The sequence below is a fragment of the Mustela putorius genome, unplaced genomic scaffold (assembly GCF_011764305.1).
Source record: "Mustela putorius furo isolate JIRA1106 unplaced genomic scaffold, ASM1176430v1.1 tig00003863_pilon_pilon_pilon, whole genome shotgun sequence".
Taxonomy (NCBI): Eukaryota; Metazoa; Chordata; class Mammalia; order Carnivora; family Mustelidae; genus Mustela; species Mustela putorius.
The window spans coordinates 22,605,690-22,627,045 of NW_025422015.1; the positions used below are offsets into that span (position 1 = coordinate 22,605,690).

General features: G+C 42.7%; 1 protein-coding gene across 19 annotated transcripts in view; it reads left to right on the forward strand.

Moving 5' to 3' along the window:
* EPB41L2 (erythrocyte membrane protein band 4.1 like 2) overlaps window positions 1-21,356 on the forward strand; it is a 211,294-nt gene that overhangs the window by 137,701 nt on the left and 52,237 nt on the right. For all 19 annotated transcript variants that reach the window (XR_006602351.1, XM_013063725.2, XM_045066366.1 and 16 more), the window contains exons 5-10: window positions 7,574-7,616; window positions 10,982-11,057; window positions 14,407-14,625; window positions 15,981-16,068; window positions 20,036-20,188; window positions 20,763-20,860. Coding sequence is in view for 18 of the 19 variants with exons in the window: in XM_013063725.2 (XP_012919179.1) it covers window positions 7,574-7,616; window positions 10,982-11,057; window positions 14,407-14,625; window positions 15,981-16,068; window positions 20,036-20,188; window positions 20,763-20,860 (677 nt within the window). In the remaining variant the exon portion in view is untranslated. The remainder of the gene's footprint in view (window positions 1-7,573; window positions 7,617-10,981; window positions 11,058-14,406; window positions 14,626-15,980; window positions 16,069-20,035; window positions 20,189-20,762; window positions 20,861-21,356) is intronic.

The following is a 21,356-nucleotide window of genomic DNA, read 5'->3' on the forward strand; positions in this document are numbered from 1 at the left end:
AGCCCAAGACCCTGGGATCATGACCTGAGCCAAAGGCAGTTGCTTAACCAGCGGAGCCACCCAGGCGCTCCAAGCACAGAATTTAACTTATATCATGGGTAAATTTCGGGTGCCTTGTGGGGAATCCTGATGATCCTGGGAAAGCTAGGCAAAGAACATTTTTTTGGAAGGTCTTGTATCTTATGCTAAGGACTTTTATCCTGATAGGAAGGGTTTTTAGAATGTGACATTGTTTGCATTTCAGAAAGAGTAACCTGTTGATGATTTGGAGGGAGATTATAGGGGACTGAGACCAGAGGCAGGAAGGTCAGTTGTCTAGACCAGAGGTGATGGAAACTAGGGCATGACATAAGGAGGAAAGATAAAGAGATAGAGATACTGAGTAGGGAATGTCTGTAGATGACTTTGTGGCCCACCATCTCTGTGGCATGAGGGCGATGGAGGGGTTGGCAGAATAAGTCCCACATTTGGCGCTTGGTAGCTGGGAAGCTTGTTGTAGACTTCTTTTTTTACAAAGGGACTTTGGAGGAGGAGCAGCAGTTTGGGGTTGGGGGTGGAGATAAAATCTCATTTTCATTTTGCTAAATTGGAAATACTGGTAGGGTGTTGGCTACATGATTTTTGGGGATCAGGAAGTGGGTAGGTGAGGGATGAGGAACGTTAACAGTATATTGACTATGAGAGTGGGGTGGGACACCTGCCTGGCCCAGTTGGTTAAGCGCCTGCCTTAGTCATGATCCGGGGATCCTGGGATCGAGCCCCATATCAGGCTCTCTGCTCAGCAGGGAGTCTGCTTCTTCCTCTCTCTCTGGTACCTCCTCACTCCTCCCCAGCCCATGTTCATGCTCACTCTCTCGCTCTCAAATAAGTAAGTAAACTCTTAGAGAAAAAAAAAAAGAAGAATCTGAGATATTTAAGAAAATTTGGTTATGAGGAGAGGTCAGGTGGGAGAATGAGAAAAGAGAATAGAGGCTGGCACCGTCCAGTAGAACTTGATGATGCTGAGATCTTCTAGACCTGCTCTGTCTATCTAGTATGGCAGCCATGAACCACAGATGGCTATTGATACCTTGAAATATGGCTGGTGTGACTGAGGAAGTGAAGTGAAATTTTATTCAATAGTACAAGTTTAAATGTAAGTAGTCTCTTGTGACTGCTGGCTATTATATAGGACAGTACAGCACATTTCCTAAGGATTTGGGGGGTTGACAGATTTGCTTAGATGGAAAGAACTTCGGCTTTGGCTGTGGGGATGCCTGAGGAAAGGGTAAGGTTGGGGAGAGAGGAAAGGGATGATGATGTAGGACTCTGAAGTCAAGAAGAGGGTAAGTCTTGAGTAAAACGAGCAGCTTCATCCCCTGAGTCTGCAAGCAGTAAGCCCAGGAGTGGTGCAGCCGGAAGTAAGTCTGTGTCAAGTGAAGTGTGGGCTCAGAGCTCTGAACCCTCTGCTAAAAGTGACGAGGGGGTAGCACTGGGGACCCAGAGAGGCAGGCGACTAAGAACAAGTATGTGGATTGCTGTTGACAGTGCAGCCGAGATTGGAGCTCAAATAGTAGTGATGGCCGCAGAATATATTGGTGTGTGCCCTCTGCACCCTGGGAGTAGTAATGGAGAAGTGGAGTATCGTGGGGGTCCCCAGTTGGCAGTGGTTATGGTAAGATCAATGGATGAGCTAGAAAATGGGAGCTGCCGCTGGAATGGTAATCTAGCTGATTATTCACGGGGACCCGGGAGGGAACATGCTGAAGCTGAAATGGGATAACGATTTGGGAGAAAAGAAGCTAAGAGCAGCTGCAGTGAAAATAAATGGGTAGAAAATTAGGAGAGGAAGGGGTTGTACCTGAGAGTAGGATGATGAAGTCTAACGAGGTGAACCCTGTGTGGTGACAGGACCTCACGTTCTGCATGAGAGGGGATGGCTGGAGTTCAGGAGAAGCTTGGGTCCTTGAGGCAGAGAGTATTAGGATAAAGTTAAATTTGGAGAGGGGTTCTATATAGGATCCTCAGTGATTGATGAAATGTGCAAAAGTTTGAAAAGGAACTCCTATTTCCTTATTTTACCTTGTAGTTTCTCTTGTGACATGGGAGATGAAAATGCCCATATAGTTAGGCACAGGCTTTGTTATCTAGGCTTTAATCATATGACATGGAGGGAATAAACGGGGCGGGGGGGTTCCTTTCTGAGATGCGGACTTGTCAGAACATGAATGCTCACATGTAATTGACAGTATATTTTTCATGTATAATCTGATGTGCTTTCATAACTTTTGCATAATTTTTTATTCCTTGTCACTGATGAAAACAAAATTCAGTCCTCAAGATGTCTAGGCAAAAAACCTCTTATTTTTCTAAAGTAGATTTGAATGGTGTCTTAATTTTTCCACAGAATATCATTTCCATTGTATCAGCTTAGCTTAATCAGTCCTGTTGAGCATGACCCATGCAGTTTCAACAATAGGATACTGTACGGTACAGGAACTTAAGCTGCTTGCTTCATGCTGGATGTTATCCGTATTTATAGAAGTTTCAGTGACTTATTTCAACATAAGTTGAAGGTGAGGTAAACCCATAGTTATTTGTATGAAAATTTTCCATGGAGAGAAAATCTAAACTTCTCTTCACTTTTAGTGTAGTACTGTGTCTCCTGGTTGAGATCTTGGGTTGGAAGCCTTTCAGTTTACTCTTAAGTATGAAAATCTATCATTATTACTGTTAGAACTTTTGAATGTCTCTTGAGAAGTTTTATGTAAACTTTACTATGGAAAATGCCATTAAAAATATGTGGAATCAAGCAACATGTTGCTCATTTATATATGGAAATTTGAGTCCATATAGTTCTTGTATTCATGTCTAACTGGAACCATCATTAAGGGTTTTGGACTCTCTTTAAAGGGAAAAATATTGTCTTGAATTTTTGATGTTAATAGAGTTTGGCACCTGGCCCAGGGATTATGTTATTTTGCTTCAAGCCATATCGAAAGAGGAGTTTGTTACAAGTGTAGTTGTCATCCACAGCTAACTTTATGAAAGTTGATTGAAGTGTTTGTCTGATAGCGTGACCATTTCCCTCCAGAAACTCAAGCTAAAAACACAAATATTAAACTTTGTCATATATAAACTATTCTTTAATAAAATTCTATATTCAGTCCAGTGGCAACTTCTAATTCAAAGGCAGAAGTTTGAATCACGTTCTGCCAGATGCATAGTGAACATTTTTTTTTTTTTAAAAGATTTTATTTATTTGACAGAGAGAGATCACAAGTAGGCAGAGAGGCAGGCAGAAACAGAGAGAGGGAGGAGGAGGCAGGCTCCCTGCCTAGCAGAGAGTCCAATGCGGGACTCGATCCCAGGACCCTGAGATCATGACCTGAGCTGAAGGCAGAGGCTTAACCCACTGAGCCACCCAGGCAGCCCCATGGTGAACATTTTGCTGTAACACAGAAAGCTATAGCTTTTCAGCTAACACCAGCATTAGGGCAGTGTTCTGTCAGACCTCATTTAGGCAAAGGTATAACAAAGGGGATCTGCTTCAGTGCTATAAATTCTTAAGGGAAATTGCAGATTTTAGGCAAACTTACACTTTTAACATTCAGTAATATAGAGCTGGGTGAATTCAATGTCTCAGACCTGGCCAGACTGAGAAGCACCACAAGTTAGTGAGAAAGGCACAGTTAAGCATTTTGAAAAAACTTCTAACTCTGGGGTCTTAGCATCCAGCCTGAAAGGGAATCAGGTGAGATGGACATTTCTGGCAGTGGTTTGGGAGAGGGGGAGGAATTTGGAGGTAGGTGTTGTGATGGTGTCCTGGTTCCATATCTAGGTCTGCTTTGTTCAGTGGCCTGCCGCCCAGGCAGCAGCCCATCTGGACCATGAATGGGCTGCTGCTGTTGATGGGCTTGGCCTCTCCTCCTTGTCCGGTGGAGTGGTTAGCACCTTGGCAGAAGAAAGACTTTGGAGCTTGACATTATTGGATACAGCTGTTTAGTGTGATGTGGTGGAGTTCAATGACACACTTGTATGTGGGAACGTGGAAGGCCGTGATCTGCTAGGGCTTTCTGCGGGAGGTTGTCAACAATAGAATATTTAGCGAGTGAAGGCTGGGTGTCTATCTGTCAAGCCAGTTAAAGGACTTGAAAATGTCTACCTTCAACTTTTGGGAAAATACATTAAAAGCCATCTGTGGCCATACTGCTCAAGGGATGGTCCAGGAGACCCCAGCATAGGCACTACCTAGAATTTGTTAGAAAGGAAAATTCCAGGTCCTTACGGTGAACATAGGAGTCATAATCTATGTTTTGACCAGGTCTTCAGGGGACTCAGATAAACCCTTAAGGCTTCAGAAGCACCGTGTAGGGGGACCAAATATTCTTTTGAGGTGACACAATTGTAGAAGTTTGGAGTGTTACAAAAGCCAAGGGAGTAGGGGGCCCTGATGAGCCCAAGTGACTCATGGTTCCAGATATGTGCCAGTAGCCATGGACACTTAGGTAAGAGTGAGGCCATACCCGTTATGTGTGGACGTTTAGACCAAATTGTCTCTCAGGTTTTTCCTAACACCAGCGTCTTATGAATCTATATGTAACAATTCATAATCAAGGGTTTATCTTTCTGTAGATGTGTCTGGTAAGAATCCCACTCAGGATCTTGGTACTCACCAGAGCTAATTATTCAAATAATAGGCACTCTAATAAAAGTACTCTAACTTTGGTCTTTTAAGAGGACCAGAGCATGGCAGTGGGCAGATATCAGTCAACAGCTCTTAATTTAGTACTTAATGGTTGCCTAAAGCTGCTGAGTGCTGTGGAGGATACAGGTAATGGGGTCTCTGATCACCCCTGCAGAGTTGCGGGAGGGTTGGGGAGACCTCCTGACTCCACGGGGAGTGTTGGGGAAGTGAGCGTGCTCAGCAAAGGGAAAACCAGTCGGCAGGTGGCCGGAGTCCCTTCTGCTGCCACTGTTGGGTCACATCAGTAAACTCAGCCCACTTCGTGTGTGGGTCGGGGTCTGAAGAAAGGGAGAGAAGCCACTTCAGTCTTCCAGTATTCTGGCTGGCCATACTGTGGAAAGGGGCCGGGAGAATGACACCGCATCTGAATTTGGCTGGCTGGTGCGAGGAAACTTCTCACTCATCTCCTGGGTCTGTAGAGCTCTTTCACACTCTCCATGCTGTGCAGAAACCTGCAGGCACGTTGTACAAGGGATTGGGGCTGCAGGCGAGAATGAAAGGTGCCAAGTGACGGGGACACAGGGCTATACCTTGGGATCCTAGAGGATGAGGCTGCTCCTGCCATTGTCCTCCACCTTCTTTTTATTTATTTATTTATTTATTTATTTATTTATTTATTTATTTATCAGAGAGGGGGGGGAGCGAGCACAGGCAGACAGAATGGCAGGCAGAGGCAGAGGGAGAAGCAGGCTCCCTGCTGAGCAAGGAGCCCGATGCGGGACTCGATCCCAGGACACTGGGACCATGACCTTATCCGAAGGCAGCTGCTTAACCAACTGAGCCACCCAGGCGTCCCTGTCCTCCACCTTCTGCGGCAGGCATCTGTAGCACCTGTCACAGAGTGAGACCTGGAAGGGTCTGTCTGAGTTGTTGGAGACCAGGGAAGTCGTTTCCCTTCATGTTCTCTCTGCGTTCATGTTTTGAGGGTCCCTCCTCCCTTTCAGTTGACGAGCCGTTGTCGCTGATTCAGTTTCCTTACTGTGGTGGTTGCTTCCTTGGATGAAAGGCTGTAACACATCGGACCCTCCTTCGTCTCTTCCCCAGCTTCTCCTCGTCTGGGCTAGAGACTGAATGGTGTTTTTCTCTTTCCTGTGTACCCCTCACACCCGGCCATTTGTGGGCCAGCTGTTGTGGGGAGACAGCAGCTGCAGGGCAAGGAAACTGAATGCCAGGCTCTTTCCTAAGGGGAGAATTCGAGCTGCTCCCCAACTTAGCTCTGAAGGTACCATGGAAGCGTCCCACTGACCCTCCGTGTTGATGGACCGTGCAGCTGGGACACCAGTAATATGAAACTCAGCCAAGCTATGGTAGTTCTTTATTGAGACGTTTGGGTATCACCAGTTTTAAAACAGAGCATGCATACCTTGGGTCCTTGCTGTCCTACACGCAAGCCGTGAGCAGTGTAGTAAAACCCACTTTGCTTTCAAAGCCGCCTCTTGCCACTTTTTAATAATGGGAGCTAATGTTCTGTTGTTCCAGTTCAATAGGGTTGTTAAGACAGTAGGCTGTTATTTTCTGCCTAACGACAAACATCTTAATTATTTGCTTTATATAGCTGAAGAAAATTCTGTTTAAGCACAGATGTTATGTTATTTGGGATGCTTTTAGAATAAATGAAACTTATGTATTGTAAAGCCAATTATAGTTGACCCTTGAATACCATGGGGTCATTAATAAAGAGACAACTGTGAAGTGAGTATTTGAGTGGTGTGGGTCCATTTGTGCACAGATTCTTTCAATAAATACAGGACAGTTTTGTAATTACTCATGATTTTCTAAACATTTTCTTTTCTCTTTATTATAAGAATACAGTGTATAACATATAAAATATGCATTAATTGACTTGTGTTTTTGGTAAGCCTTCTGATTAATGGGAAGCTATAGTAGTTAAGCTTTGGAGGAGTCAAAAAAGTTATATGTAGAGTTTTGACTGTGTGGGGGAGTCAGCACCCCTATCCTCCACATTGTCTGGACCTTAACTATTTTAGTCAGTATATTGTATCTTAAAAAATATATTTGTTCTGCATTAATGAAGATAAAGTAAGGTGAACTTTGAGAGGTTTGACTTGAGGAGGGCAGGGGAAGTAAATAATATATAGACAAAAAATGAAATATAATTTTTTTGGTTGGATCTTTTGCTGTTAACTTGGAGAGATAAATGTTTAATGTCCTTAGGTGGTTTGAAACCACGTGGTCCAAATTTTTTTTTTTTTTTAAGATGTAGTGGTTTCCTAGAACCTTTCTCAAAGGGTAGAAAGGGGGAAGCGAAAGGGAGTGCCTTATGATTTGACTTCCCACTTGGCGTGAAGTTTAAAGGATGTTACACGAAGAACAGGAAGAACACGACCAGCTCCAGCCTGACAGTATTTCTCCAGAGCATTGTATAGTTGCAGGGAAAAAGAAAGTGTAGGCTTCAGTAGTTGAGATAATTGTGTCGGATTGGGGTGTATATACTTTGAAGAGCCAATTATTGTCCTTGCCTCAGCTGTCATTTCAGTGCCCACCGGGGCTGACTGCTGGCAGTCCTGTTACAGAATAAGGACTACATGTAGGTATATTGTGTCTCATCATTTGGATAGACGTTTGCTTTCAGATCCAAGAAAATGAGACCCAAGAGACCCACCTTAAAAGTGTTTTAGTGTTTTATCTATAACACACACACACACACACACACACACATTCAAAAACAAATCAATACTTAGCTCAGTGGAATGCTAATTGGTGAAAGCTGCTTAGAATAAGAATTTATGTTTACACTTAAGTATGTGAACTGTAAACTGTTCCATTTTTGGATTCTGAAATATGTTTTATGGCTTAATTAACCTTTTTCCCTCCCTCCTCCTGTAGAACTGGCTAGATCCTGCAAAGGAAATAAAGAGACAACTGCGAAGTGAGTATTTAAATAATCTTACTTCTTCATCTTTACATCTATTTCTTCTTTAATGAAATTCATAGGAATGTTGACTGGAATACTAGTGATTTGTGCATTTATATCATAAAGGAAGCTAAGGATACTAACAGTATTTTTGTGGAATCATGACTTTATTGGATACATGGCTTAACGACTATTCTGGTCAGGAGGTTCTAGACTCCTAGTCCTAAATATTCCCTCACAATATCTACCACTCTGAAGTAATATCTGACCTTTCTTCTGGGAAAAGAATGAGGAGCTGCTTTGTGTAACTTTCACTGTTGATGTAAATTCTACTCTAGGCAACGAATTATGATGGCTTTGTCTACTTTGTTTTGGAAGTGTGTAATTGGTTTAATTAATAGGCTTGTCTCTGGCCCCAGAGGCATAGACACATGGCTCCTCGATGTACTGGAGTGCAGACTCCAGGGCAGGAAAGCCTGGGCACACCGTCTCTTCCATCCTCTGTGACGATCGCCTTCTCTACTCTTTGTTCCACTGTCCAGGACTGCTCTGCATGCTCTTTGCATCTGGGTTTCTAGTCCGTCCTGTTGCATTTCCCCTTTGCTCTCATGGTAGACTTCCAAAGTGGCTTGAGCTGTGTCCCCTCACCAGCCACAGCTCCTTCAGCGGTTCTGCCTCTGCACTTGGCCTTGCCCATGGCCGGTCTTAGGATATCTGCCAGGAAACGTCAATGCTCCAGAAAACACTCTGCTAGGGATCCGGATACTCAATTTACTTCAGAGTTGGTGAATGACCAAATAGAAAAGGTAGGGAGCCATGAAGAACTGAAATTTATAGACAGGAGAACTCCATTTTCAACAGCCCTTCCAGACTGTGGGCCCCAGAGCTGTCTAGGGAGGAACCATTTCTCTGAGTGCCGGCCTGCACGACACCCTTTGCGCTGTTGGTTTCATGCTCTGCTGATTGATTATTCCCAACATCAACACACTCTAACAAATCTGTATGCTTCCCTTCTGTCCCTTCCCTTATGTCCCTCACCTTCTGTCTCATGTTAGGGCCTTTATGGCTGTTTTCTTCATTTCTTTTTCTTTCTCCCTGAATTCCTTTATCTTTTTGGTAGTTTTCCTATCGTCTCTTCTCTGCTTCCTTTTAAAATTCTGAGCATAAACCTTATTTTCCCATTTCTTCTCCTTGTAGACTCCTCTTTCTCTTCCTTTTAAAATAAGATATCGTTGAATAGAATGACTTTCCTGATTCATCCAGGATGGGGGTTTCTTGGGATGTAGGACTTTTAGTACTGAAACACCAACAATCCCGAGTAGACTGGGATGGTCGGTCACCCTGACTATTACTACTCCTGGCTTTCCAGCAGCCCTTCCCAACCCTCTCTCTTCCCCCCTGCATTTATTATCTTGGTGTTTTGTCCATTTATGCTTGGTTCATCATGGAAAGGGGGGAAGAAAAGAAAAGGAGTAGTTAGACACATAAGCGTTATGCTGACATTGTGGAAGAACCTTGGAATGTTTCCTTTTTCTTATGTATAGTTGTTCTAGGTCTGCAGAGTACATGAATTAAAAAAGGTATGGATGCTTGGTTCTTTGGCTTTATCTGAAACCAGACCTGCCGAGTAAGTGACCCACCCCATAGCAAGAACAGGATAACCTCTGAAATGTGATTGATGTTCCATTGACTTGTTTCCTATGGTCTGGTTTTGGCATTTTGTTGAGTATGTTTCTGTGTTGCTCATTTGAGAGTCCTGGAAAGTCCTCATTTTGGGAGGTAAGACTCTTGCTGATTATGAATCACGGTCTTCTGTTTTGATTATTTGTGAAGTTTTTTTAGAGTTATTTCAGGACCTTTGCCCCTGTGGTTTGGCAAGAGGAATAACAGTAACAAATACCATTTGGCTTTTTCGGATGGTTGGAACTAGTTCTCTAAATGGAAACCTGGGCTGTTCCGATGGGGAAAGGAGGCTGAGGAGATTGTTTTAGCTGTTGCCTTTACCTCTTCCTTTCTGCTCATGTCAAAATGGACCAAAGAACTGCTTAGTTTTAGGCTCCCCCAGCTGCTCTTATACTTTGTTACTTTTCACGTAATAGGCACATAGCAAAGGTAAACGTTCATCTTTTTTCATTGACTTTTGAAAACTGACAGCCTTAGTTCCTGTTCAAAATTTTCTTTAAAACCTTCCTCTGATGTACATGAATAGGACCTGCATGGGTTCCTATATAAATGGTCCATAGCTAGATGGACCATTCACATATTGCCAGGAAATTTTGTGGTCACATTTAATGCAAAGTTTAGCATTATTAGTGCTAAAATGTAAGTGTTCTATTAGAAACGTCTCCCTGCAGTCCTACCCAGGCAAGCGTGTGCTCATGGTACAATCTGGAAAACAAAGAATAAGGCTCCATTAAGAACTGATGATCCTGTGCTGACTTTGCTTCGTTATCGGTCGGCAGTCACCGTGAAGAATGCATATTCCCACCCTAGCAACCATTAATTGAATGTTAATGTACAGACAGCAGTGTTTTAAACTTAGACTAAGTCATTTCTGACATGGTTGTTTGCTCTGTTCATTCGTTGTGGCACAGTACAGCCAAGCATATGTTACATATGATGAATATACTTACACCTGCTCCATGAAACCTGGGAATAATTCTATTATAAAATATTGTGATATTTTACTGGTCTTTCCCTTCTTTGGGATTTCTTTGAACACTTTCTTCAGCTCACTCATTAATCATTTCTTAAATAGCTAGAGTGATCAGTGATTATCTCCTTTCTCCCAACAATCTACAAATCTTAAAATACTTAAAAAAAAAACCCCAGTAGGGAATATTTGGCATGTAGATATACGGTGGTTAAAACAAACCTTAAAATGATTACGTGGAGGTCATAGTAAAATTTTTGCATAATATGTCACCATACAAAACATTCGAAGTATTAGTAAATGTTTATTAAAAAAATGAATCTGGGGTTTCTGGGTGGAGCAGTCTGTTAAGCATCCTATTCTTGACTTCAGCTCAGGTAATGATCTCAGGGTTTTGACCCTGAGCCCTGTTTTGGGCCTTGAGCTCAGTGGGCAGGCCACTGGAGTTTCTCTCTCTCTCTCTCTCTCTCTGCCCCTTCCTGCACTCTCTCTCAAATAAATAAATCTTTTGAAAACAAAAGTGAATCTATTCTCTAATAGTGGGTTATGTATGTGATTTTTATTTTTCATTGTTTTTATAAATAGTTTTCTTAATACTAAAAAATGAAATTCTCCAAACTGATTCAGAGTAGGACTGGCGTGTACTGTTTGAACATAACATTTAATTTTTATCAAAATAAGTGGTCATTCTGTTGGTTGAATAAATAACCATATTTAATAATTACAGATCTTCCTTGGCTGTTCACCTTTAATGTGAAGTTTTATCCTCCTGATCCTTCTCAGTTGACTGAAGATCTCACCAGGTACTTTATCCGTATATTTTAAAACAAATCTCTACTTACAGCTCTCATTTATTTTTGGGAGAGTAATGGTAATTTCAGGATCAAAACCAAGATATGTTTTCATAAGTGGAATTCTAGATGTTTCCTTGGAAATGAGTGTACTCCAAAATAGTTGGAAATGTTGCCAGTTTCAAAAATTTTAATCACTTTTTAAAAATTTCTCCATTCGCAGTTGAGTAATGGAATATTAAAAAATTATAACTCTGACAACTTTGTTTCTTGTGTTACACTTTTAAAAATCATTGCTATTTAATATTTCAGGTTAATACTAAGATTGTTTTTATTATATAATCCTTGTGTACCTGTGTACTAGTTTCCTATTACTCACAAAGGTGATAGAAGTGTAGAAAAAGGAAATTACTTTGAAAAGCCCATTTTGGTGGGAGGGTGATCTCTTACCTCAAAGGGAGGGGAAGAAAAACCTAATAAAGTAAGTAGGCTTTCCTAATAGCTATTTCATTTCCACCTCCTTTGAGACTGGGCTATAGAAACAGATGCTTAAATTGCAAATAAAAGATTCAGTTGAGGAGCCGGAACATTTACTGATTCTGAGAGTGACTGAGTATCTGAATAGTAACCAAGGAACATTTGAATCCCCAAGAGCCTTGACCTCTTAACCCTATTCAGGGTGGTTACCAGCAATAGGACTTACTAGCTTTGGTAAGAATAGGTGCATAGATTACATGGTCAAGGAAAACTGTGTTCAGAATACACTTTTTGAAGGGCACAGGGTCTTACTGGAAAACTCTGCTTTGGATTCCTGTGGTTCCTGTGTCCTTGATGCTTTCTGTTAGTCCGGTCTTGTGGTCAGACATCAGGCCCTTTCAGTGCTTAAGGGTGCATGATACCCACGTGAAAGAGGAATGGAGGAGATTCCTTTCTAAATCTGGATAAATGACAAGTCTCCCTGCCGCCCACTGCTGCTTATTGCTGGATAGGGGTTTTCTCAAACTAAGTGAGCTGTGATCGAATTAGCTTCAGCTAGTAAATAATAGACCGTAGCCTTTATAACTGCACAGTGAGCTGCTTGGGAGCATCAGGCTTGACGGGTTGATGTGCTCTGGAGACAGAGCCTCACCACAGGAATGCCTTTGACCGCTGCAGTGGGGGTTTTGTGACCCAGTTCCCTGTCTTTACATACACTTCTTGCCATAATTGTTTGGGGGATGGCAGTCCTCTGCTGATTGCAGTTTACGGCATCTGTAAGTGCTTGGGTTTTTCTTTGAAATGGGGCTTGAACAGTCTCGCTGTGTGTGGTGTGTGGAATGAGATAGTTTGTTGAGCAAATAACCGAAGGCCTCGGCAGGCAGCCTGAGACCAGCTACCTGCCTGGAGCCCAGATGTCAGGACCGAATCTTCCCCATGGCTTGAGTGCACATTTAGAAGTTGAGGTGGCTTTTGAGGCATCGAGGAACACTGTTCAGAATAACATTTGAAGGTTGCCGGGTCCTGCTCTGTGAAGAAGGTAGAGCTGGCAAGTTCAGGAAGCTGCCGGAGTTGTCGGAAGTTTCTGGGCCTTCGACTTCGTCTTTGAAAACAGGAGAGAACTAGTGTGAAAAGTCAAGACTATGATCTAAAAAGAAAACGAGATCTTAGAAATAGATGGAGTCTTTATGGTGAGGTCTTCAAAGTGCCATAGAATGTGGAGAACGAGCCCTGTTCTTGATCAGACTTCGAGAATTGCAGAATACCCTGGAATCCTAGTTTAAAATTGAGTTTTCTAAAAATAAAATAAAAATTAAAAATAATTTGAGTTTTCTAGATTTAATGCAGTTGTGCATGTGGTGTTTCAGGATCAAGGGAATATAATCCTCCTTAGAAAGAGAGCTCCTGCCATGCATAAAAATCTTCAGACTGTAGTGACAGTGAGGGGACTTCCACTCTCTCAGAAGACCATTGAGCACTCACTGCGGGGCAATTACATTGCTAACTGTGGCAGTAGGCCGATGACAAACCAGGTCTCTGCCCCGCCTGACAGCGGACTCAGTGGTAATCTAGGTATGACTGAACTGGGTGATGGCTGACCGCACGGTCCAGATTGTGCTGTCCAACCCAACAGCCATGGGGCTGGACTGCATGCAACAGAGTGCAGGAGGAGACTGGGCCGACATACCAGCAAAGAAAGAAAGAAGGTAGTTGGCTACTAATAGGAATGATATGCTCTAAACCTTCAAGGACAGGGGCATTCAGTTTGGAGGGGTCGATGGTAATCTTTATTAGCAAGTAGTTAAATTCAAGAGTAGAAATCGAGTTTTAAAATGTCAGCAGAGGGGTGCCTGGGTGGCTCAGTGGATTAGGGCCTCTGCTTCAGCTCAGGTCATGATCCCAGAGTCCTGGGATCGAGTCCCGCATCAGGCTCCCTGCCCTGGAGCCTGTTTCCTTCTCTCTCTCTCTCTCTCTACCTTCTTGTTAGTCTCTCTCTCTGTCAAATAAAAAATAAAATCTTAAAAAAAAAAAAAAGCAAAGGAGTGGGTAGTACCCTGCCCCCAGTTTCTCATAGAATATAAATAACATGGTTCTGCATGTCATTTAGTGGAAAATGGAATGTTTTATAACTAACTGTTGATTCCTAGATAACATGTATGTTTTGTTTATATTATCTAATTTTTATTCTCACCTTCAAAGGGGGGTAGAATTCTCATTTTACAGGTGGGGAATTATCCTCGGGCAAGGAAATGAGCTTGCTCAAGGTTGCACAGGGTCAGCCGAGCCTGTTTCTGAAGCTCATGTTTTTTCCGTTCTAAAGTGAACTAGCTGCCACTTTAGATGGAGTAAACGGGTAGTAAGGGCTTTAAAGTAAAGATTGTCTTCTAATCGTTGTCCAGCTTTCTTTTCCAGGAAAAGAAATTAGTATGAAAAGGCTAGGAAGGATAAAGGGTGGGTGACCTTAGCTCTTACAAATGCTCAAGAACAGCTGTTTTTAAAACTTCATTAGTCTTTACAACTTTTGAGGGACATGCAAATTTTGATTACAGTTTTAAATCAAAGGAGAGCAGTCTATGTGATTAGAATTTTTACCTTCAGTCACAAAGCTCTTTACTGGGATCCTAAGATGCTGGGTCTGCAATAGCAGCTCAGAATTCCCCTTCTGTTGCTTAGCCAGTTAGACTCACCTGCTGTGAATAAGCCACAAGTTCAGAGCCAAGGAGCTGGGTGGACTTACTGTTCAACAAGACGATTTTGGCTCTGGGCATCGAGAGTTGCCTATATTGTCTGTTTGGTTTCAGAGGTATAGGACAACTCAAGGAATCTTAGTGCTGCAGTCCTAACTGATGTCCTTCCCCATCTTTCTCCCTCTTGCTCCTCACAGATACTTCTTGTGCCTTCAGCTTCGGCAGGACATTGCCTCTGGCCGCCTGCCTTGCTCGTTCGTGACGCACGCCCTCCTGGGATCTTACACATTGCAGGCTGAACTTGGGGACTATGATCCGGAAGAACATGGCAGTAGTGATCTCAGTGACTTCCAGTTTGCTCCCACACAGACGAAGGAGCTGGAAGAGAAGGTGGCAGAGCTGCATAAAACCCACAGGTCTGGCGACTTGCTTCCCAGAGAGAGAACAGCTGTGGGAGATTTAACCCGCTTCCCTCCTCACACTTGCGGGACATCTGAGCGTAGTTGACAAGATTAGCCAGCTTTTCTGTCTGGAGCCTCCCTTAGTGCTAATCCAGACAACTTGTGGCCCTTGTGATAGCCTTTCACTGTGTTCAGGACTCTCCTGTGAAGAGCAGTGCTCATGGCCCTCAGTGCTTTCATTTGTTGGAAAAAGTTACCCCTCTCTCGGACAGCTCCTTCCGTCTCCTCCCAAACCAGTCAATGTAACATAGGCACACCAGAAATACCCGCATATGTGTTTGGCATTTACTATGTATTCTGCCTTTTGCTTTTCTTCTCCGATTTGCTAAGGCTGGAGAGATAGTGAGGATTTGGGGTTTGAATCAGAAATGTGGCTGGTCATGGACATAGGAGCAGTAATTGAAGTACACGGGTATTTCCTCCATCCACAAAAGATGGCCTTTGCTTTAGCAGTTAGGCTTAACTTACTTACTTAATACCATAATAAATATACCATATTACATTTCAAGAACTTTTATATCTTTGTGAAAATGTGTTTTTTAGCACATGTTTAAAAAATTCTCACTACAAAATTATAGTTTGCCCCATATTTCAACAGGGTTGAAATTTTGTAAAAAATTGACAAAAATGCCTGGAAAGGAACTTACAGAAATAAGAAATTTTTAAACAGACCACATTCATTGATTTTTCTGTTAAAAAAACAAAAAAACAGTATTTCTTATATTATTAACTTTATTCTAATTCTACTCAATAGGTATTTACTGAATAATTCAGATTTGAAATACCAGGTCCTGAAATGCCATGTTCAGTATGGAGTCTTTGCTCTGTGGGAGCTGAAAATTTGTGGAGTCGTAAATAGAGATGGGGATGGAAATAATTTTAGTATGAGCAGGATGTGATATGTGTTAACTACCGTAGGTGCAAGATCAAATACAAGTACTTGTGGTCTGCATTATGAGCAATCCAGGTGAAATAAAATGAAGGAGTAGGAAACAAGAATTTACCTTTTTCAGAAAGATGAGATCACTTTTTTATTCTCAGGTAACTTATGTTGCACCCATTTCTCCATTGGGGAAAAAACTGAAAGCAATTTTCTGAGATAATCTAAAATCTCTACCTTTATGCTTTTTATCTTAAGAGGAAAAATGCCTGAGGTTCAGAGGTGAGCCTTCTTACCCCTTCCTGCTTACCTGCTGATTTTGTGGGGTTGCTCTCTCCCTGGGGATTCTCCGAGCTCATCCTCTCCTTTCCCATTTTGGCCACATTTTTGCATCTGCCAATAAGATAATACTGTTTCTTTTGATTCTCAGGGGCTTATCTCCAGCGCAAGCTGATTCTCAGTTCTTAGAAAATGCAAAGAGGCTCTCCATGTATGGTGTTGACCTACATCATGCCAAGGTACTGTCCGTATGCTGGGAAGTAGCATCTGTCCCGTCTGTTGACAGAAGTTCTGAGAGGACTCCACTTTCAGAGGGGCCGTGCTCACTCTTAGGAAAAGGCTATTCACCTCACCCAAGGGTGTCTGATATTTCTCCAGTGACTAACGGTGGGGTTTATGCTTGTGGGAAGGACCACTGATTCTTGCCCTACTTCTTTTCTCAGTGAATTCCCTCTTATACGTACTTATTCTAAGACTCCCCTGTCAGCCATCTTTACCCTTGTCATGGCTTATTCTGCATCCCAGCTTTTGTGTCCAGTGGTGCCTCTCTCCCAGCCCCCCTCCCACTTCTGTCGTGGGAGAGAAGAGCAGTTTCTGGCAACCACAAAAAGGCAAAAGCAGTATGGATGGAATTTGGGCATATGAAGGAGCCTGAGGGTCGGGCTCTTCTCTGCAGGTTTGTAAGATGGAGGAGACTGGCCTAGGGTCCTGGGGAGGCAGCACCTGCAGCCTAACTTGAGAGGTGGGAAGAGGATGGAATGGTGGCCTAACTGATAGGAGAAGGGGACTGGGTTGCGAAGATGCCACTAATAGGCATCACATACTTCATGACCCCAGTCTGGATGATCACAGGGTGGGGACCGCCCAGGAAGAGAGCTGGAGGTCAGGCGGAAGGTGGATTTGGTTTTGAAAAGGAAGGAACCCATGGTTGCCTGGTTTTAAAAGACCCTGCCAATCCCTCCCTGTAGCCAAGGAGAAATCTCTTGGAAAGCCTCCCACCCAAAGACCTCCTCCCTCCCGAGGCCTCGGATTAATCATTCCCACTCTTGTGTTATTAGTACTTCATATTTGCAAAGTGCTTTTTCCCTCAGTGTCTTCCTTTATTCTTTAACTGTTTTTCTTGGTTACAAAAGTAATACGTGTAAATTACAGAAAATAGGAGCAAACAAGGGGGAAAAAACACTGAAGTCTCTTTATGCAGAAATAAACACTATTATTATTTTGATACATTTTCTTGTGTTCTTTAAAAAAAAACTGGGAGCACTTGACCTCTGAGGCATTTTTTTTGATAGGATCGCACTACAGGTATCATTTTATGAGGGGTTTACTTTTATTGGTTGTTTTTTGCTTGCTCTGTTAAAAGATTTTTCCATGTCAGTAAGTAGTCTCTGGGATCATCATATTTAACTGCTAGGTGCTAGATGCCTTTAATTCTTTTTTTTTTTAATTTTTATTTATTTATTTGACAGAGATCACAAGTAGGCAGAGAGGCAGGCAGAGAGAGGGGAGGAAACAGGCTCCCCGCTGAGCAGAGAGCCTGATGATGCGGGGCTCGATTCCAGGACCCCGGGATCATGACCTGAGCTGAAGGCAGAGGCTTTAACCCACTGAGCCACCCAGGCACCCCATTTTCTTAAAAGTACTTCCATGTATACCACCACATTTAAGATTTGAGTGTTTTGTTTTGTTTTTTAATTTTTCAACTGCATAAGACAGAGTGCAGAGACTTGCTTAAGCTGTGTATTGTTAAGCATGCCCATATTTGCCTGATACCTTCTGATAAATTCTAGGGAGTGAAATGGGGCTTCCTATCACTTGTGTGTCTTCTAGCTCCTTTTTCTCTGTGATGGAGATAGGCAGGGTCAGCCAAGAGACCCAGACAGGGGAGGCAGGAGAGAACAGGTTTGGGACCAAGAAGCCTTTGGATCTCTCTTCTTTTTAAATGCTATTACTTTGGCCATGTGTCAATTTTTAAATTTGTTGATCACTAGTTAGAAACCAGTTCTTAGATGGCAAAACTTGGCAAAGTCCAACAATTCTTGTTTGTTGTTGTTGTTTTTAAAGCTTTTATTTATTTATTTGGTAGAGACACAACAAGAGAGGGAGCACAAGCTGGGGGAGTGGGAGAGGTAGAAGCAGGCTTTCTGCCGAGCAAGGAGCCTAATGCGGGGCTCGATCCCAGGACACTGGGATCACGACCTGGGCCCAAGGCAGACACTTAACGGCTAGCCACCCAGGTGCCCATGATTCTTATTTTTTTAAGGTGTATCTTACAAAAGTAAAAAAAAAGTTGTAGTGGGCTGTCTTTCAGTATAATTTCCATTCTTGCTGTGGGGATTAGGACAGATTGCTTTTTAAATAAATTCAGAGTAACATTTACTCATTCTGTTTGTCATCTGATAGACTCATAATATTTGATGAGGATACTTTTGTAGCATGTTGAAAAGAAGGTTTGTAGCAATATAAAATAATTTTTGGTGGAGTTTGAAGTTTGTGCCTTCATCTTTCATTGTCTCAATTATATTTAAATAAAAAAACTTTTTTATTAAGAATTCTTAATGGCATACTCCTATTGGAACAGGCCAAAGAGCATTGAATGGAAGGACTCTTGACACCCAGGTACAGGGAGACCACAAGACAGGAATACCTCTGAACGCAAACCAGCAGCCCTCCCAATTCCTTCGAAGGGGTGAGGGCAGAGAGTGTTGCCAAAGTTGAGAAGGAGAGATCTGTGTGTGGAGATGACGGTCTTCAGAGGAGCTGTAGTTGTCACAGGGACGTGGTCCTGACCTCCATGTCTCATCTGCAAGAACTTTCACAAGTCAGAGGGCCTGGGATCCTGCTGATATGCATAGGTCGCAGCTTCCTGAGAAGGAGTGAGCAAGGCAAACATGGTGCTCCTTTTTTGTTTATTTTTCTGACTTTGTTGCTGATGATTGGCAGAAGTCACATGTGGAGGACTAGGCATGCTTTTTCCCTTTCACTTGTTACTCGTTATCTCTAATTCCTATTCACACAAATATTGATAATTCTGAAGCAGTATGCAGAACAATGGAAAATGAACCAATTTACTTGGTTCCAGATTGTGTTTATTCTTAAGGAAGATAAAATAGCTTCAGTGTCCTGTCTGAAGATTGCTCAGACTGGAGATGACTTTGTTCAATGTTTCCAGTCACTGTTGCCTTCTTACTTGTGGTGAGAACATGCTGTCTTGAGTAGTCTTCCGGCCTGCTCCCTGTGGCCATGGCCGGTGATGTTTTTGGCAAACACATCATTTGTGGCTAGTGCCAAGTTGCTTGGGCACCTGTGCCTGATTCATCCCAGCTTTTTTCTCTGTTCCTAGAGAGAACTGGGGCTGCCACATTTGGATGAATAAAGCACCTTATAAATTAGATTTTTTTAGACTTGCTTGGATTGTCCAATGTAATTTTATGTGTATATATGAAGTATTCAGGTATGGTAGCAGAAAAAGCAATTGGCATTGGTTACTTAGTACTATCCTTCTATTTTTAAAAAAGTAACCTGATTTGTTTTAGATGATTAAGTAACAGAGCTGTCGAAATGTTACACTTTGATTGAATATCAGACTTAGAATATGCCAGCCAAAGCAATGCTGAATGTGGACTGGAGGTCAGCCCTCTGAGTTATGGAAGAGTGGCTCTGAAGAATTCATAGATTTCCACAGTCAGTGTCCAAGGGAAATTTTCTGTGACGGATTGGTGTTTTTCTGAATAGAGGCATAAATTGAACAGCTATCAGCTAGCATAGTCCATCTGAAATAAATTTGCCTGAAGTAAAATTGCCAGCTGCACTGGAGGGTGGGCCAACAGACCATCCCCCAGGGCTGGAATAGCCTCCAGGAAAAGCCCGTCTCTTCAGAATGTCTGCATTGAGTTCTGTTTCCCTTTTTCCCCATTAGTTCTTGCAGGCTGACTGGGAAACAGAAGTTGCGCCTTTTGGAAATTATCGTATCCTGTGGTCAGGTGGCTGTACCTCTTTAACCAATCAGAGTTGGTCCTGGAAGATAATAGATTTAAGATGTTCTCTTAACTCGTGGACTGTCACTGAGATTTTAATACCAACCTGTAAAATTGGCATTCCTGGTCATGGTTTAAGGGTTGGGGGTAGGGGCGCGGATAATGGGATTCCTGTCCTTTGTAACCCTGACAACTCTAACCATGGTCAATGACGGCTTATGCTTGGCAGGACTCGGAAGGCGTGGACATCAAGCTGGGTGTGTGCGCTAACGGGCTCCTCATTTACAAAGACAGACTGAGAATCAATCGTTTTGCTTGGCCGAAAATCTTGAAAATTTCCTATAAGCGCAGTAACTTCTACATTAAAGTTAGGCCGGCAGAGGTAAGCAATGTCGTGTGTGCTTGGGCATAACTGAACAGCTCTGGTCCCTTTTCTTCTTCATGGCCATGGGATAACTGAATTTTTCCCCACTGAATTTTAACGAAATGAACTATTCTTTATTCTTTTGTGGCAAAAAAAGGCCAGAGAACTTAATGATAAGAACTTAATGATAAGTTCTTAATGATAAGCCACATGAAGTTTCATGTTGCTAAAAACAAAATGAAACAAAAAAACAAGAGCCACCTATACCTTTTAGTAAAAAGGAAAAGTAGTAAGTGCCTGCCACATAGTGGGGGGAGGACATTATTTTGTTGTTGTTGAAACATCTAAGTGACAGAGATGAGTCGGAAGGTGGTAGAACGGGTTGTAGTGGACAAGGGTTTGAGTCCGTGGTTGTACTTGCTTTTCACAGAATCTAGTATTGCAGTCAATGAAAAATTAATTTTATGTAATGAATGAATGTCTCCTTTTTTCGAGAACTAACTTCTCGCAGAAACTTCTGAGTCCATGTTTTTCAGTAGCTTCTCATCAAGTTCTAAGAACTATACTGATTTAGTGTATTGATTCATTCTAGCTCGAACAATTTGAGAGCACCATTGGATTCAAACTGCCAAACCATCGGGCAGCAAAAAGACTATGGAAAGTGTGCGTGGAACATCATACCTTCTACAGGTAATTTGAATGCAACAGCTTAAAATTCATTAGAACGGCTGTTGGTACCCTGTGCGTATTAAGAGGTGGTTATGAAGAGAAGGACAGAGGCAGCCACACCCTATCTTACCTCAGTGCCACATCTCCTTGGCCGTGCCTTGCCCTCACTTAGAGCTGATCCATGTCTACGGTGGTCCCAAACTCGGCGGACTATAGCTACCTTTCTTACTGTCACCACACTCTCCAGGCCTGGCTGCCATCCCTCTTGCCACCATCAGTCATCACAGGCTTCATTTCACTGTCCTTACCAGCTCCCTCCCATTTAACTTCTTTCCCCAATCAGCCCAGATGCTGGGGGTCTGTCCCTTTGCTGCTCTGCCAGGATGTTCTAACCACGTGCCCATTGTGCACATCAGCCTGCCCCATGACTGGTCCTGGGTCAGTCTCGACCTTACCGCTTCTGTATCTGTGCTCACAGACGCCGCCTTCAGCAGCAACTATCCTGGTACACATGCTC